The following is a 19,677-nucleotide window of genomic DNA, read 5'->3' on the forward strand; positions in this document are numbered from 1 at the left end:
TTTTCGACACTAGAGGGCAGTATTTACCTGTAAATTGATGTTGATGGGCACACGCTCATCAAATTTGGAAATTCATTAAAAGGCTGCTCCTACAAAGCATACAGGACTATATTCGTAGCCTCAAATACAAAAGGCAATTGTTGATATGAGAAAGTAGTTATTGATATACAGCCTTTTGTCCCAACGTACAATTGTTTTCAGTTGTATTCTTGGTTTTCTGTGTAATACGCTGTTGCATACCTAGACGTCTGTGTTCTCAGATTCATCACAAAGAGCACATTCACATGTTAGTTTGTTTACATTTCTCACAATGTGTGTTTTTGTTCTTCTTGAACCGAAGGTCTGATGAGTGGTTTTTAAATGTTTAATTACCTGCTGTTTAAAGCACACGTTAATCACTCAAGAATACAAACCCCATCATATGCTTTGAACACATGTAAGTCTATTGTTCTATTGGTAACACGAAGTAAAAAGTGAACTGTATGGTATATAACAGCCACTACCATTTGTGATCTCAACAGACGCAGATACAGATGAAAAACATTGAAATGTACCTATCGCCTATCAGTAAATTAATAGGAATTACGCGGGTTTACATATGCGAACGGTATTGATATAAGGACATAACAAAGGCTGTAGGTCTGGCTAAGTCCAGGTTGTGAGAAACAAGACACTGCTTTTAGTTTTAAGATGGTGCAATGGAACGTTGTATAGATGAGATCAATCAGTAGCACTATTGCAACACGTGTTTTGTGTTACAGTCATTAAACACTTAAAAATTGGGGGTTGACGTAGAAAATACGGTAATTAAATGTAAACGGTTACTGTGTTTTTAATTGTGTTCCTGAAAAAAATAGTTTGGGATTGTTTAAGTTTTTCCATTGTTGCATGGTCAAAAAATCGCCTTCATGGTTTCCGGCGAAACACACGCTTTTGTTTGTTTTCCAAAATGCAGATTGTGTCATTGGAGTATTTGCAGAAGATCCACGGCACAAAGCAGTGGGATGACCGTCATACCTAAGGAATGCAGAAAAGTATGCAGCATTTTCCAAAAGTATACCCCCATCACCCCCCCACCCCCCACCCTTTTTTTTTTTTTAAAGATATTGCATATATCATAGGATGGCAGGATTCCACGCTCCCTTAGAGTTTCGTAAGAGCTTACGAGAGGAAACCGAGAGTTGGGAACAGCCCCCTATTAAGTAGCAGATTAGGGAGAGATTCTTCCCACTTGGAAAGAGGCTTCCTAGATAGAAAGAACATCTGCAACAGGAGCTCCCAACTCAACGTCTGCTCAAGCGAGTCAACCAGCACGAGCAACACAAGGTCTTCTCCAGCCCAACAGCGCAGGGCCACCAGCAAACAAGACCGCTTTAACTTGTCCAGGTTTGACTTTCAAAGTCTTATTATTTTATTTCTTCCTTTTTTTGGATTTTAACTGTTGAAAAGCCATAACTTAATATGAATTTAGTTTAACAGAAGTTTTTTTGTTTTCTTTAGTTTGATGATAAGTCATGATTGTTGAGAGCTGGAGCTGTATTTTATACTTTGTGTCACTGTAGATTTCCAATAATGACTTCATTTCTTGGTCTGTGCTAACCAATCCGGCACTATTAACGAGAATGTACTTTTGGGTGATTATTGTATGCCGATGTCATTATTTCCCTTACTGCTGTCAAGGAATCAATGAATTAAACAATGAATGAAAAATCATCGTGAAGCTGTAGAAAGAGTGGATGTGATTATGAGGGGTTCTGTCCTTCTATACCGAGTGCTTTGTTGAACTCTGCTTGTGGCGTGTTAGAACTAGCGCTCGATGTTAAGTCCTTAGAAATCGACATACTCACGGTTAGGAAAGAAGGCGCTGAGACTTAAAGGCGAGTCGTGTCGGTGATGCGTTAGTCGTGTTCATTTTTAAACATGCAATTCTTCATAATTGTCCGTTTTTCTTACTAAGATCTATAGTATTGCTGTGCGATTACTTATATTATTTTTTTATGTTCAGTTACTTAAACGCGTTACCTGTTCCCTTTGTTACATTGCATAACAATAAAAATATGATCGTCTTAATTTTAATATTTGAATTTCCCCAAATATTTACTCAGTAGCTTTGTTTCTAATTATAATTTTAAATGTAAGTCATTAACTTTTTAGCAATGCTTTTTTAAAAATAAATAAATCTAATGGTTAAATACAGTAACAGCGTACCTACAACGGCAAAACATTATCATTGAACTCGTATGTAAAGTGTTTGTTTTAGTTCTAAGGTTATGAAGGACACAGGCTCCCACAAAATATACATGTATCATCGTTCAACATTAATAGTTTATTTTGCATAATATCCATCTTAATAATAATAATAATAATAATAATAATAATAAAACCGTGATTTCGAATCGTAATAAAGCATGGTATATTTTGAATTGCTTGTGGCTTTCCAAATCGGCTCGAATGATACATACCTACACCTTATGTGATGCGTATACGCGTTCTTCAACCAAGCAGCCAAAACACAGAGCTCGGGAGACACCGTCCAGCTAGCAATGCGTTTCCCGCAGATTGTTCTTGGAAATATTTTGGATAGCCTAGAAATTGAATAACTACCAATTGACTGACTTGACGGATCATAGACGGGATCTGGCGGCTGATCAATACTGACACAAAATTGCGCTCATGTCTGCACTTAGAGGAGAGCCGCGTTTTCCTACACTTGCCAAGTTTGCCATTAGTATTGGCTCTGCCACACAGCACTGCAGAATTGGAACGAGTTTTTTTTTTCTCAGATGAACCTTGTAAAAACAGACGTAAGAAAGCTACTGTCTACAGACATTCTAGATCGAAATCTGACCATCAAGACTGATGTTAAAAACAGCCCCAGCTTCAGACCAACGAAGCAAATGATCCAGTGTACGTGCAAGCGTGTCCATGTATGATCATAAGAAGTAAACAAAACAAAATGCCACTGTAAGTCTGTATGTCAGTAAAAACACAATTGCAAGGTTGGCAACCCTGCTTTGTGCTTGTGAGAGAATTGGGTTAATATTAACCAGATCACTACACGAAGGGCTGGGAATCGGACTGCTTAAACACAAACAAACAGTTACATACACCAATAAATAAACACTTCAGATAAATCAAATACATACATACATACATACATACATACATACATACATACATACATACATACATACATACATACATACATAAATAAATAAATAAATAAATAAATAAATAAATAAATCAAACCTGTAGGGGGCGCCTTTCCCCGACTCCCCTCCCCCCCGTATTTTGCTCAAAACTATACTGTTAAATAAGGAAGCGTCCTAGTACCAATTAAAAAAAAAACGTAAGTCTTTATGTCAGTAAACCTTTATTTTTTGCAAAAGTTGTGTACTGTCAGTTACTGCTATCCCCGTTTGTGACGAGAAGGGTTTAGGACTCAGGGGAGCCCTGTGGCAGGCAGGCAAGATTCAATGCGTGAGGCAAGCTCACATAGCTAACATGCCAGTTCCGTTTAAAACTAGCAGAATTGGGCTTGCCCATGCAGGCACTCGCATACAATTTATCTGTGTCGCTTTTAGCACATATTTTGGGCTTTTTTTTGTTCCTGGTCGCTAAAAGTAAAAAACATAACACATGTTTGTGGTCAATGCACGTATAAAAACTGCAGGTCCCCGGACTCTTTTCATAGTTTTGCCCATATGTCTACATAAGGAAGGCATATATCAGTCAGATCATCAGATTTACATGGACAAATGCTTGGAGATCACGGATGACTCATCGGGGCAGGTTTGCAGTGTTGGCATGGCAGTTATAACATTATTGGTTGGCAGGTTATTACATTATAGGCAAAACATTATTACATTATAGAGTATTATTAGATTATTGGTTGGCAGGTTATTACATTATCAGGCAAGACGAGTTATAACATTATGCATAAAACATGATTACATTATAGGGCAGACATCTTTATTGTATTATTGGTTAAGTTATTACATTATCCGGTGATTATTACATTATAGGCAAAACATTATTACATTATAGAGTATTATTACATTATTGGTTAGTTATTACATTAATGGTTAGTTATTACATTAATGGTTGTTACATACGTGTCTGAGTTAATATGTTTCATTACTATATTTATTATAATAAATATATTGGATTATGCATCAAACTTATCATACTGCTATTTGCAATTCAGTTACTGTGGTGCAATATACTGCTACAGACTACGGCTCACTACTAATACTGTACACGTATTACTGTTACGCATGTAGTGTATGGAAAAAGGCCTAGGATGTATACTTTTAGATGCTTTTAAATGCGTCTACCTTTAATCTAAATACTGTAGCGTATATTTCAACGCATATATCAACGAAAAGTAGGCCTAATAGCAGAACGGAAAGTCATTTTCGCCCTCCCCCAAACCGAGCCGCGCTTTAAGCTTCTTAAAAATTGTCAAATGTGATCAGAAATGTGCTAGGGTTTGTTTGGTTTGGGCTTTGTTTGAAGAACGAGGTCGCTATTTTTCTGTCAGAAATCTGGCAACCCTAATAGTTTGGCTGCGCGTGCCGGTCTGGTGTGTGTGTGTGTGTGTGTGTGTATATATATATATATATATATATATATATATATATATATATATATATATATATATATATATATAATTGATTGATGCAAAGCTTTATGGAACACAATATATTCTCACATTATCTTAAGCAGCGTTGGAAAAGGGCATACTCTCTGTAAACTATGCAGGACTGATTTTAACGGTGGGATATGGAGCACGAATGATGTTTGTGGTGAGCAGAGAGATCACAAAGACACCAAAAAGCCAGCGACGCTCGGAAAACCAGCGCTTCAGTAACATCTGTCATTGCCAAAGGAAGAAAAACAGAGATGAAGAAAGTTACACATGCAGAGACCTTTACATGCTGTGACTAGTTCAGCAAATGTGCAGTGGTCATGTTCCCAGACTCTCACATTGCAAAGTGTTTTGCAGGGAAGACTGAAAGGCAGGCAGGTAGTGAAAGATAAGCGTGCCAATTAGAATGTCAGCATCAACATTGCTAGAAATGCAGATTGATTGATGACGTGTGTTCATACACAGCAACAGTGTGTTCATTTAAAATAGAGGATCGTTGACAATCACATGTTACTGTAAACCATCCAGTAAGTATTAACTCAAATATAAAGCCTCCACCATGTTTTGAAAGAAAAAAAAAACAATACAGAACTAAAAAGAAAAACAACAATAGGTCTAAACAATTGGATTATTTACATTTTTGCAACTTTTAATTGTTTTCTTTTTGTTTTAGAAAAATAATTTCCAAAACTTCCATTTGAGAGAATTATGTGTAAATCGAATGGTGATACATCTGTTTAACTGCATCCCAATGAATTAGTTCCCTAGTCGAGTCCCTGACTGGAATGCGTGTCCTCGTTGCAGATCCCTTCATGTTTCCCTGAGCCTGACAGGTGACAATGAAGATGAGGCTGTCAGTGGCAGCTGCTGCTGTCCTCACTGCTCTGTTATTTACCTCCGTCGAGGCCCAAGGTAAACAATCTCATTTTTTTTCTTTTTTCTCTTGTTCAAGATGGTGCAGATTTCAGTATTCTTTCTTCTCTTTTGTTTTGCTTTTTAAAATACGTTTTTGTGTACTGCTGTATTGCTTTTTCTCCCCCTATTCCTTCGATTGTGTTCGTTTCATTTTTCAGGTTTGTTCTTTTTTTCTTTTTTCTACGATTGTATTTATTTCTACAGAACATGCTTAGTGCAGGTAATAAGATAATATATTTAGTTGGATATTGTACAGGAAGGAATAAGGTATTTAAAAAAAAAACAGAGATTGATAACATAACCAGCACGTTTTATAATAGCTGTGGGAGTAATGTATAGATCTAATAAAGTTGTTTGAAAAAAGAAAAATGGTATGTGTATTGTTTGATATGCACTCAAAGTCGCGCACGGGATAGATACGGAGCGTGTCCGCACACATTCTACACGGGGTGGTGCTCAAACATCACAGCGTCTTAAATGGTTCAATCATTTTCTGGTACCACCAGTGCACCAGTCGATACAGTGTTTTATAACCTGGTACTTTCCTTGCAAGACCTGCATACGAGACCATAACATAAATATCACCGACAGCGGTATTTATTTTGTGGTCCAATGCTAATTCACCATTCCTAGATAGAAGCATTTTGCGCCACTTTTTCAAATGCTAATTGAATTTGTCATACGCAGGTTTAAGAATGAAGGCTTAATTAATGTATTTATTTGTCTATTTATGTATAAATTTATTTGGCACAGACGCAATTTTTCTTTTTTCTTTTATTGTATGTGCATAACATGAAAAGTATAACATCAACACGCATATGTACATGTTATAATTTAACAAATAGTGTAATTCAGATAGTTGTACGAAGCCCGGGAGGCGAAATGAGAGAGAAAACATACAAGTGCTTCCTCGCTATAAGGCTCAGACGCGCCTCAGATATAACGCTCCTACAGCATGTCCCCCAATTCCCTAGTGATCCATGCAATATTTCTACAGTAAATACATTACCGGTGTTGGCACTTTATAACACAGCCATCTTATTCAGCATTCGTTTTATAACTAAATAAATATTTGGCCTACTACATGATTATCTGTTGTAATATATTTACTTTTTTGCTGCGCTCCGGCAGCCGAACCTGGGCGAGCCGATTCCCTCTTCCCCTCGCCCGACCCGCTCTCCTTCTCGCACTTGGTTTGCTTGAAGATCGCTTCGAAATGAACCCCCGACCGCTGTTTAGCCAGGCTATTTATAGTTTAAAAACTGTTAATTAAAATCATCCACGAGTGGGAATGTTACCTTTTTTTTTGTAAAAAATATAGCGTTGATTACATGGTTCTTTATGCATAGTTAATTCACGGAAAATTACATTGTTGCTTCACTATATGTGCATTACAGAGATGGAGTTATTTTATTTTGTATTTTAGTCAGATGTATGTTGTGTGTACCGCGGCGACCCACACCCCCTCCCCCGTTTATAACGCTCTTCGGTTACAACGCCCATATTAGTGTGTCCCCCGAGACCCGCGTTATAGCGAGGGAGAAACTGTATAGCTCGTGTGCACGACTTATTCTCGTGGCCACAAGATACCAATGTCGTGCACAAGGATATTTGTGAATGAGCTTTTCGCATGATTCTTTAGTGATTTTTGACCATTCTTCAATGCAAAATTGTTCCAATTCATTCAAATTCTGAGGACTTCTCTTATGCACAGCCTTCTGCAACTCATACCAAAGATTCTCAATCGGATTAAGATCGGGACTTTGACTACACCATTCCTGAACCTTGATTTCATTCTTCTATAACCGTTCTGAAGTAGATTTTGACGTGTGTTTTGGATCATTGTCGTGTTGGAATGTCCAGTTGTGCTTTAAACCAAGTTTTGTAGCGGAGGGTTTCAGATGATTAACCAATATCTTTTGGTATACTATGGAATCCATTTTACCATGTGTTGGAACTAAATTTCCTGTGCCATTAGAAGAAAAACAGCCCCATAGAAGGATATTACCACCTCCATGCTTGATAGTGGGTATGGTGTTCTTTTCTTTGTATGCCTCACTGGGATTTCTCCAAACATAACAACTATAAGTGTGACCAAATAGCTCGATTTTTTTTGTTTCATCACTCCACAAAACCTTTGACCAGAACTCATATCCTTCATTTAAATGCCTTTTTGCAAAGTTTAATCGATTGCCCTTGTGATGTTTTCCTAAGAGTGGCTTTTTCCTTGGCCTGCGACCATTGAGACCTTCACCATGCAATACTCGACCTATGGTTGAAATGGAAACCCCAGTCCCACTTGCAGCCAGTTCACTTTGAATATCTTTGGCAGTCAATCACTGATTGTTGTTAACCTTCTTCATAATTCTTCTACTTGTTCTTGGTGAAAAATCTTCTTTCTTCCAGACTGAGGGAGCGTTGTGACAGTACCATGAGTCTTGTACTTCTTGATAATAGAAACAACAGTTGAAATTGGGATACTCAAATGCTTGTATTGCGTGGTGCATTGTCTTGTAAATCAACAGACAGTAGAATTTCAATTGTCCAAACTTATTTATAATCTGAAAAGCTCTATCATAATAAAATGGCCATACCAGGCATAGAAACTGAAATTCTCCATTCTAGGGTAAAATGTATAAGGAAATAAGAATATAAGGTCCATATTTTCAAAGCGTCTACTTTTACAACATATGGCACATTTTCAGAGAGTTTATACCTTTAATTAACTTAATTCTGTGTTTTAAAGTTACAAAATGAAAATAATGACTACTTAATAGGCCTTGAAATATTTTACATAGCTGATCGGTTCTAGTTTCGTAAAATGAACCCATTTCCACAAAGATGAATTAAAATATTACTGCAAACAGTTAGCATGCGCACCTATTGAGCATTGAAGGTCTTTATTTGAAAGTTATGAAAGCATAGTAAGTTTATGTTTTTTTTTTCTTTTCAAATGTGCATTGCTAATTTTTAAAGAAATGCAAGCAGGGACAACTGAACTAATTATTTTCGAATGGTACAGATTAAGATAAGAACTAATCACTGATCTGAACACGGTCCGGTCTCAAATGGTTTGAATGAGAAGTTACAGGCTACTGTACTGCTTTGCTGGTTCAGAACGTTGTCAAACAGTCGTGGATGTCAATGTATGGGCGGTCACTTTACGTCTGGATTCTAGAACAGCAGTTTGCAAAGTATATAAAACAGTATTCGTATTTATAATGTGTCATTTGTCAAATATTAAGTTCTATTCATTTTGATAGATAACATAACGAAGAAGAAAGTCAGTTACAATATTAAACACGCTGCCTTAGGTCAGCTCAGACCACCTAAACACAAGACATAAACTGTCAACACTAGAGCATTAGCACTCCACAGCATTCAGAGTGACTGCCAACATCTCACATTTACAGCACCGGTATGTTCCAACCAGTCTACAGTATTTGTTTATGCAGTTATAAACAGTGCGTTTTAAAGATGCACTTTTTAAAGAGGACACATTTTTACAATATGTTTTATCCACCCTACAACCCCCCACCCCCTTTTTTTGTGCTTGCATGTTATCTTAATTCATACTAGATTACTATGGGTAATTACACACTTCTGAAAGGTTGAAAAGTGAACGTTTTGAATTATGATATTATTAAAAAAAAAAAAAAAAAAAGATTAAATCTTGGAAATATATATGCTTTCCTAATAATTTTGACATGCATCACGGTGTGTATTTCTGCTAGTGCATATTTTTCATTAGCACATCAGGTTTCACAGACCCGATCAGCATTAATCCTGGCAAGCTAATAGTCCAAGCTAATTGGGGTGTGTGAACCCAGCTGAGCAAGCACTAAAGCATAATATCAACAGTCTGCCTGAGCACTTCAGAGATTTCAAACACTTCTGCCTCATTTTCAGAGGCAATTTTCTTAGATATCCATTTTAAGAACCGAGTCTTTACAGCGCCAGGTCTCAATTTGTAACGGTTTGTTGAAGTTCTTTGAAGTTTCAAGACTTTCCCCACAGTCAGTCTGACAGTTTGGTTGGAAACGGCTCGTTTGGATACAGGAAGTGAACAAGCTGGGCTGCTGCTGACATTCCAGCAGTCAGCCCAGGACACTGCTGGCTCTCTTGCGTTTATCTCCAAGGTTGGTGGTCCTATTTTTCCATGTACCAATAAAGCTTTGCTCAGGTCATTTGTGTCTGCCTTTGCATTAAATTTGTCCTGAGATGTGGCTTCTCAACAGTATTTTAGAATGATATTCTTGCATCCAACACATTTCTAACTGCCTTGCATGCATTATACTGTGTCAGCCATTGTACTACTGAGAATATGTTCATATGTGGAAGTAAAACACATTAAACAGTCGAGCACTTGCATGGGTATTAGAACATTTCATTGTACTAACTGCTGCATGATATGTACATTGTAACAGTGATTATAAAGCCTTATTCCCTTAGTTAATAGAGCTTGATATGAATGTCAAGATACTGTACTGCATTGTCTTTAAGGTGGTCCCGCTTTATAAGACCTATTAATTACATCTCTATGTATCTGTCTGTGTCCGTATGTATGAGGGGGTGTGTTTGTACATTTATGAAAAATGGATTTGTCAAAACCAAAAACAAACTACATTGTAAAGTTAAAAATAATAGTGTTCCAAGAACTGACTGAAAATTGCACTTTAATCTCAGTGAGTTAGAAAGAAAGAAAGAAAGAAAGAAAGAAAGAAAGAAAGAAAAAGAAAGCAAGCAAGCAGCTATTACATCTAATTCGCATTGTTTTACCTCACAGTCGTAAGTCTACAGAATTCTTTGACAGATGTTTGGTAAACCATTCCAAATCCAAAACATCAGGGAATAAATAGCTAAAATGACTCCAGTAACCTCGTTCACAAGCAATGGGAAAGAGGCTATAAAATAAAGCATGTCTGAGCATGAGGACGGCTTCAAAGAGAATATCATTTTAAAATATGTTTATAACTCTGTGGGGTCCCTCTTGTACATGGGAGCTTTTGTCCAGTGTGGAAAGTTGTTTCAAGCAGCTTTTCCTGTGTATGTGCATGATGTTGTGATACAAGTTCAGTGTGAACAGAAAGTTTTGTCAAACACCCCTTGATAAGTTGTTTTTGTAACTTCTCTATGTATGTGTATTTCAACTGTGTCTTTCTTCCTGTTACTGTGTGAAACAATTTTCATCGCTATAGCCATACCACCAGTGTTTAAGAAAAGAGTACACACATGCACCACCTGTTGTGTATTCTTTTAAGAGGTTTGCAATGGATTTCTGTCTTTTGATATGTGTTTTGTCTAACATATATTAAGAGAACATGTACTTGAAAACAACTACAAGTGTGTGTGTTAATATCACCCAGCAATAGTAGAGTATGTGTCAGAGTATACGACTCCATTGTATAATCGGTGAATGAAGAATGAAGACTTGTTATTGACTGTTTGAATTCTGTTTCATTATGTGTAAGCAACCCATTTAGGCTGGTTTAGCATGCTTTGTAATGGTTGCACCTGGCATGTATGAAATTGTCTTTGAGATGTTTGCACCTGTAGAAATGATGTGTGAAGTCAATGTGTACCTCCCTGTGTTTTCTTGGTTTTATGTGCTTGATTTGCTGGCCATACACACATGGTCTAAGCAATTCAAGCGAGTGTCATTTTTTTCCGAAATGGCTCTTCATATCTGTGATGTTTTGTTACTTGTCACCTGTATGTTGTTACTTATTCTCTCTCCAACAATGAACTTCAACCCAGAAGTATTTATTTGTTGGAAACAAATTTATGCAAAAAAGATGTTAAAGCTTTGCTTAAGTTTACATCATTAACATTCATTATTTTTAGACTGTGTTCATTTTAAAAGTAATGCCCATTCATTTTTTTACTTGCAGTTGATCCACCTGCAGACTTAAAATTTAAAATTATAAATGAAAGCACAGTACAAATGTCATGGAGACAGTCATTCAGTAGAATACAAGGATACAAAGTGACAGTGGTACCTACTACAGGTAAGTAGGGTTTTAGTTTGGAATTAAACATTTTTAAAACAAAATTCAGTTTCAAGGTAATTTACGAGTATGGCCTAATAGCAGATATTCTGTATTCTGTGGCTGCTCATCCAACTCCTAACATGTAGCTTTTATGTTATGCTTTCTTGGGCTCTTCTTTTGAACTTGCGGTATATACAGTACTCTCCATGACCCAGCTTATATTCTTATTATTCATCTTTTCAGCAGAAGAATGTAGACGGTGGCATTTCAGTCAATGTCCTCCTCTTAGTATTACTGTGTTTGTGGGATTTTGTATTCATATAATTTTAATCACGTGATGTTTTAAATATATTAATGTATATTTGTTTTATTTGTTGCTTTATGCAAAATTCAACCCTAACTCATTAATTAGTTATTCATGAATACTAAAATATACAAAGTGAGACAGACAGATCTTTCCATAAGGTGTCTTTAATGGTGAATCCCCTATCTGGTTAACTATCCCCTTAATATAATGATCTATACAGTATATAATTGTTGTTAAGATTTCTAAAATCATTCTGTTAATTGCATTTCAGATGGTCCTGCTAAAGATCTAAATCTCCCAGCTACTGCCACAAATACATTAATTACAGATTTAATTCCTGATGTGGAGTATGTAGTAACCATAAATTCATATGATGAAAAGGAAGAAAGTTTACCAATCTTTGGCCAACTCACAAGTAAGTATTTTTGGTTTTCCATATTTACATGTTTAAAATATTTGTTTTTGTGAGATTTGAATACATTAAGCACTATTAAATGTACATGCCAGCATTTGTTTGATGTGTTTTTTTGTATATTCCATTTAACAACAAATCATCTTTGAGTGACAGAACTTGTCATTTTTATTGTACAGACATTACAAATCAGAATTCATTTTAGATTCATTCTGTGTCCAACTACAACTAGAATGTTATCATGTAGTCTTCTATTTTTTAACTTTCTAAATCAATCAATCAATCAATCAATCAATTCTTTATTCAACCAATTTGGGTTAACTGAGAAAAGGTTCTAGTTTACATTAGAAACCTTATATCTCAGACACTCAGGTTCTGAGTAAAGTGACCAGTATCCTATGGTAGATGCCCTCAGGACAGGACTTTAGAATCTTGACATTTGCTTTAAATGGTAACATAGATTTCCAGTCATATAGGCAATTTCAACAAATTTAACAAATGTCTGCATACACAAAAACATTTGTTAAGTTAAAAATAGTATCAACATTCTCTACCGCAGTCTTTACCTATGAATAACTGACCTTGTTTTCACCTTGAGACACCTAACTGTTGCTGCGGTCAGTTATCTAACAGGTAATGATGCTGTATCGAACACTAATGCTTCAGTGATAACCAGGGGAATGTGCAAGGGAATGTATTTTGAGGGCAGTTATAAGCTCTATGATAGTTACTAAGGTTTTTGGATATAGCCATTAGACCATGGTAAACTCCTCTGCTCTTATTTCAAAGTGTGCCATTGCATCTTTACTGGCCATGTGTAGAAAGGATGTGGGGTCTAGTGATACTCAACTTACTGCATAACTGCTGTACACAGTAGACCCAGCTTTGGGTAGCTTGGCTTCAGGTACTATAGCTTACTTTGTTTCTAACATAGTTCAATAGTTGAATTATTGTTACCTAACTTAGTTTCATGTAGTTGTAGAAAGATTATTCATAGTTTCCTCAGGAAGGTAACCCCTGAAGTTCCATGTTTCAATTATTATAAGAGCTGGGATATGGAAAATATTAGCCTGATGAAACTTAAGCTCCCTCCCTTCATGTATGCCTCACTCTAATACACGCCAATGTGCTCACGTTCTAGTTCAGTCAAGCGGTACATCACCACGAGGACCACGAGTGAGGAAACCCGAGATGCAGGTTGTTGTTAGTAAGTATGAAGTTTTCCATTTCTCATTATTTTCTATGTAGTAAGACCAGGTGACCTCTTAGTTCAAGAAATGTTTTACTATATGATTCATTTGGGTTTTCACAAAAATCTCCACACTTTTTAATTGAATTGTATCAATGTCGTAAGTTAGTTGTATTGGTTCTCACCTTAAGTGGCTCTTCATCAAAAGTTGCGGCTATGGTATGGAGCTGGCTATGAAATGTGTACAGGATTTCTTATTCAAACAAGTAATTGCCCATACAATAAGACATGTGACATATAGCATTTTCAAAGTTCAGTGTAATGCTGTGCCCAGTATTACAGCTGGATGGGGTTGGGTCATATTGAAATCAAGTGGCTTACAGTAAGCATGGTCTCAATGTGAGTCATTGGCTACATTGTCTCAAGTCTTCAACTTTAATGTCCAAATACAGTGGAACTGATGGAATAAAAAAAAATACAGTGGACATATTATATTGTTTAATGCCCTTTGGGACTGGAGTTACTTCAAATTTAAGACAGGACCCAAAGGGTTAAAGATTACGTGAATCTCAAATTTAAGACAGGATCCAAAGGGTTAAAGTTTACGTGAATCTCAAATTTAAGACAGGATCCAAAGGGTTAAAGTTTACGTGAATCTCAAATTTAAGACAGGATCCAAAGGGTTAAAGTTTACGTGAATCTCAAATTTAAGACAGGACCCAAAGGATTAAAGTTTATGTGAATCATCCAAATTATCACTATTGAATCATTAAAATCATTTAAGTACACATTTGGATAATACTGAATACGGCTGGTTTCACAGAGCTATACTGACACTAATCTTGGACTGCTTAATGTTACTTTAGATAAGGAAGTCCAAGACTAGTGCTATTCAGGGTCTGTGAAACCAGCTGTACAAGGTGTTACTTCTGTTTGAACTATATTCAGGGAGTCTAGAGGATTCTACTACTACCACAGAACTTTATAATGCAACGTAACAACTAGACCTCCCAACATGGTACCCAGCCCCACCCTAGATAACAGACCTGAAACTGCAGGCTAATCATGCCTTTCAAAAACAGGTTCATCAAGGCCAGCAGTTGGAAGACTTTAGTATGAATGATCTTTAACGGGTAAGGTACAGTACAATACGGAGCCTGCACTCTCATTCAAACCAAGTGCACATTTTTTTAGCGAAGAATGCCAGTGTGCCAGATGGTTTTGTTCTGCCAACAGTGGTCCAAGTGAACACCAAAAACAATAGTGTTTAAATTTTGTTATTACTGGATTAAACTGGATTTAAAATTGTTTTGTTTTTTCATCTTCTTTCTTAGAATGCTCATTAAGTGCGCTGGCAGATTTAGTTTTTCTTGTCGATGGCTCATGGAGTGTTGGGAGAGAGAACTTCAAATACATAAGAAACATAATTGCTGCGATCACATCTGCTTTTGACATTGGGGAAGATAAAACCAGAGTTGGCATTGTGCAGTACAGCACGGATACCAGGACCGAATTTAACTTAAACCGGTATTTTAAAAAAGGTGAACTGCTCAAAGCAATCAACACCCTGCCTTATAAAGGAGGAAACACAATGACAGGTAAGCTATAGAAAATATATATATGGATATACAGTATAGGTATATACATTTCTGTTATTTTAATAAACTTAATATCAACTATTTTATAATGTTTTTTGTATCGGTTCTGAATATATTATTTACAGATGAAAACCTGATGAATATTACAGTTTGTATTTAGCATTGCATGGAATTCAGATACATTTTCCCTTAAAGCTTTAGCTAATGCAGTTTATTTAAGAGCTCATAAGATATGTAACCTTACTGCTAATGTAGCTCTGTGGTAAATTCTCTGTGAATGGCTATAACAAGACTGCTGACAAACCCAACTGACCACCTCTTGTTTATTTCTTGAAGCGATTGACCTAAAAGTCAAATAAATGGCCAAATATCAACACAATGATTAGAATTCAAAATGTGAGGCCTTTAATATACAAGCATATGCAAAGCTTGTTACCCCTTATTGTTTTGTTTAATCTAGGTGACGCCATAGATTACTTAATTAAAAACACATTTACTGAGGCATCTGGAGCCAGGAAAGGATTTCCCAAAGTGGCAGTGATCATCACCGATGGGAAATCACAGGACCCTGTGGAGGATTATGCAAGGAAGCTTCGGAATATTGGCGTAGAGATTTTCATTTTAGGTTGGTATTGAGCTGCGTAACAAAACAACTAAAACAGATGAGGTTCAGATTTTGTCTGTCTGTTAAATTATTTATTGAATCTATTTTTGTCCACTTAATTTCCATATTAAAAAGATTTGCGGACATCTTTCTTGAGAACATTCCGATAGTAGTTTGCAATCAAATGTGAATATTTATTTATTAATACATATACATATAGCAATATTCCTGTTTACAGTGATTTAAAAAAAAAACAAAAAAACACTACAACATTAAATCTTTGAAGACCATTTTAACTGGTTTCATTCTACAAATTATTTCAAAATGTCCAGAATGTTCTCATATGCATCTGCATTTTATAACGGCTCACTTAGACAATGAACTGAGAGGCTTCCCCAAGCTCTCCGAGTTGGCACAAGATCACAATGTATGCTGCTGAGTTGAGTACGCTGGATCTCTTTGATTGTAACAATCTATGTGCATCTTATATGTGATTTGTTATGTAACCCAATGTAGGAATCAAAGGAGCAGATGCAGATGAAATGAGACAAATGGCCTCCAGACCCTTTAACAAGCACGTGTTTAATGTAGCTAACTTCGACCTGATTAAAGATATACAGCATGATCTCATTTCCCAAGTGTGTGCTGGCGTTGATGAGCAGCTCAATGAACTTGTGAGTGGTGAAGAAGGTAAGGCTGCTTTTATTTAAAATATAGTATTGTGAGATAGCGTTTGTCCTGGTTATAACCTAACATATGGCAAACGCACTGTGCATGTGAATATAAGATAATGCACATTGCAGCTGTATTGATTTACATTGTGCATATGAAATGCTGACATCAGTGCTTGGAAATTCTGGCCTGTGATTGGTTAAAACCTCATCATAAGAGCAAAAATAGATAGAAATATTGCCCTAACATCCTTACACCACTGAACAATAGTCTCCCTCCTGTGATTGGTTCACATCAGTGTAAGTCCTGCCCCTTTTCAAAGGAACATCCTCCACCTCCACAAAGGCTTGCAAATATTAATATGGCTTTGCAGTATATGTAGTCATATTTACTATCCAACCTTGCCTCTCGTTAGTTTGACTGACTCATATTAAATATGTACTGCAGACTCAGCTCATAGTGGAAAATTAAATGTATATATAAAATTAAGGCTGTAAGAAAATTGTGGGCCGTGAATTTGTTGCGGAAATCACAACTTTTTATATTTGCCACAACTTTTAATGTGACTACAATGCTTCTATTATTTAGTTGCAAAATAATGCTGAAAAATAAACTGCAACAGAAAAGGAAACGTCACTCTCGCATTGTCTTTTGCTAGTGGGGGATTGGTAGGCCTTGTCATCCTCTCTAGCCAATCAGTGTTCTTCTTTCCCGTTGCTATGGTTAGCAACGGGAAAGAAGACTGTGGGCCGTGATGAAAGTACTGTACTTACTTACTGTTAAATTTTGTGACTGAAGGTTTATTGCCATTGTTGCAAATAGTGGCTGTTCAATTTTGTGAGTGAGCTTTTACTGTTATGCAAGTACTGTATGTTATGCACCATTATTGTGAGCTACAAATCTTCACTTGTAATGAAACACAGCGTCAAATGTTTTATTTCAAATGGTGATAAAGAGGAATTCTTAAGAACTCATGTTCTGGTTATCCATTTGTATGTTTTTTTTTCTTCTTATTTTTGTTTTTGAACAAATGAACACAAATCCATCTTGAAAGCAAGTATATGTACAGTACGTGCAAACTGTTTGTATTTATGACCGCACCTAAACCGCAACTTTAATACACAGTTGCCGTGACTTGTTGATAATAAAATCATGATTTTCTTACAGCCTTATATATTAGAGGTGGGCAACGATATGAAAATTGTATATCGATATCATGGACATATTTCGAAATCAATAATATCGAACTCTTGCAAAACACAGAAAAATATAATAACACAATTGCAGTATCAAACATATATACGTGAACAGATATTTCCATATGAAAAGCAATAACTTACTTTAGCTTAGTGGTGCTCTGCTTCACAATACCCATAGAGAAAAACAAGGTCTTTTTATATTGTTTTACTATTCCATCATCAGCCACTTCAAAACCGAAATATTTCTATACTTCACTGCGCACAGACTTCTAGCCAGTCTGGAAGTAATTGAATCTTCAGTTGCTTTGCGTCTAAATGCTGACTCACGACACCTCTGTTTTAGTATTTTAAGTATGGTGTCATGCCGAATTTTGCATTATTTTTGATGTGTTTTGATGTTTTAAAACTTCACATTTTCAAAATAGCTTAATAATAGTATAAGTAATGAACCGCTAATGCATGCACATATCTCAAAATAATGCAAAACGGATGGCCAATTGTGCTTAATGCAGCAGCAAATAGTGTTTGGTACCTAAACACCGATCAGTGGAATACAAAGGTTAAATCATACTTCAGTGTGTGGTGTTGCCTATGAGACTGACAGTAATTGGTATGTATAGGGTTTGTTGTGTCTTAATATAAAATAAACTTGATTATACTGTGTTTGTATTAGCAATACAAAGTATGTCTCACGAGCGTATGTATATTTTTATTTTTTTTAATCCCACGATATTGCGATATGGAAATTATTATCCATCTATATCATATCAAAATATCAATATTGGTGCCCACCATTATATACAGTAGATATATATATATATATATATATATATATATATATATATATATATATATATATATATATATATATATATAAATATCACACACATACTAGCCATGGACTCAGCTGCTGCAAATAATGTTTTATGCAACATTTTAACTTTGCCAACTTTTTTTTCTTAGACGTAGAACCAGCATCAAACCTACAAGTTACCGGCATCTCATCCAAATCCATGAGGATCACATGGGATGCATCTTCGGGGCAGATAACAGGATACAAGCTGCAGCTCATTCCAATGTTAGCTGGCAGCAAACGACAGGAGCTGTATGTGGGTCCTAATGTCACATTCATTAACGCCAGGGATCTGTCTCCGGAAACTGAGTACCAGATCAACTTGTTTGCTTTGAAAGGCCTGACACCAAGTGAACCTCTAGTGGTGATGGAGACAACCCAGCCTGTCAAAGTGTCCTTGGGTAAGTATTGAACTAGATAACACTGCCAGTAAACAGATCAGTGGACACAGCAGCATGAGTATATATATATATTGGAAAGCACGCCTAATGATAATGTTCTGCCTCCTCTAGAGTGCTCACTTGGAGTCGATGTACAAGCTGATGTTGTCCTTTTGGTTGATGGCTCCTACAGTATTGGTCTAACTAATTTTGCTAAAGTGAGAGGCTTCCTGGAAGTTTTGGTGAAATCCTTTCACATTGGACCCAGGAAGATACAGATAAGCCTTGTTCAGTATAGCAGGGATCCTTACACCGAGTTTGCTCTGAACACACACAACAATCTTGATGATGTGCTGAAGGCTGTACGCAATTTCCCCTACAGAGGAGGCTCTACAAACACAGGGAAAGCAATGACCTACGTGAGAGAAAAAATATTTGTCCCCAGCAAAGGAGCCCGGCCAAGTGTTCCGAGAGTTATGATTCTGATCACAGACGGTAAATCGTCAGATGCTTTCAAAGATCCTGCTACTAAGCTACGGACCTCAGATGTGGAAATCTTTGCTGTTGGTGTCAAAGACGCTGTCCGCACTGAACTGGAAGCCATAGCCAACTCCCCTGCTGAGACCCATGTTTACACCGTAGAAGACTTTGATGCTTTCCAACGGATCTCAACTGAGCTCACCCAGCAAATATGCTTGAGAATTGAGCAAGAACTCCGTGCTATTAAAATGAGATGTAAGTAGTCAATCATTTTATTTAGTAAACTTGAAAGAGGCTTCTCTATTTATGTGGAACTTTTGACCTATTGCCTTCAAGACCATTTAAAACATCTCAATGTACATGCAGGCCAATGCATTTAACACTGTAATGATACAGCATACACCAGACCATTTAAAACATCTCAATG

At 36.5% G+C, this 19,677-nt stretch overlaps 1 protein-coding gene across 4 annotated transcripts in view; it reads left to right on the forward strand.

Moving 5' to 3' along the window:
* Nucleotides 1-1,163: 1,163 nt before the first annotated feature.
* Nucleotides 1,164-19,677, forward strand: part of LOC117410940 (collagen alpha-1(XII) chain-like) — a 98,396-nt gene continuing 79,882 nt past the window's right edge. For 2 of the 4 annotated variants that reach the window (XM_059025878.1, XM_034017904.3), the window contains exons 1-10: nt 1,165-1,386; nt 5,456-5,563; nt 11,458-11,574; nt 12,135-12,278; nt 13,417-13,482; nt 14,799-15,062; nt 15,523-15,687; nt 16,183-16,356; nt 18,501-18,791; nt 18,903-19,505. In XM_059025878.1, the coding sequence (XP_058881861.1) occupies nt 5,491-5,563; nt 11,458-11,574; nt 12,135-12,278; nt 13,417-13,482; nt 14,799-15,062; nt 15,523-15,687; nt 16,183-16,356; nt 18,501-18,791; nt 18,903-19,505 (1,897 nt within the window). In that variant the 5' untranslated portion in view covers nt 1,165-1,386; nt 5,456-5,490. Of the gene's footprint in view, nt 1,387-5,455; nt 5,564-11,457; nt 11,575-12,134; nt 12,279-13,416; nt 13,483-14,798; nt 15,063-15,522; nt 15,688-16,182; nt 16,357-18,500; nt 18,792-18,902; nt 19,506-19,677 lie in introns of all 4 variants that reach the window. The other 2 variants (XM_059025879.1, XM_034017907.3) reach the window with 2 other exon arrangements.

Source organism: Acipenser ruthenus, chromosome 6 (assembly GCF_902713425.1).
Source record: "Acipenser ruthenus chromosome 6, fAciRut3.2 maternal haplotype, whole genome shotgun sequence".
NCBI classification, from domain to species: domain Eukaryota; kingdom Metazoa; phylum Chordata; class Actinopteri; order Acipenseriformes; family Acipenseridae; genus Acipenser; species Acipenser ruthenus.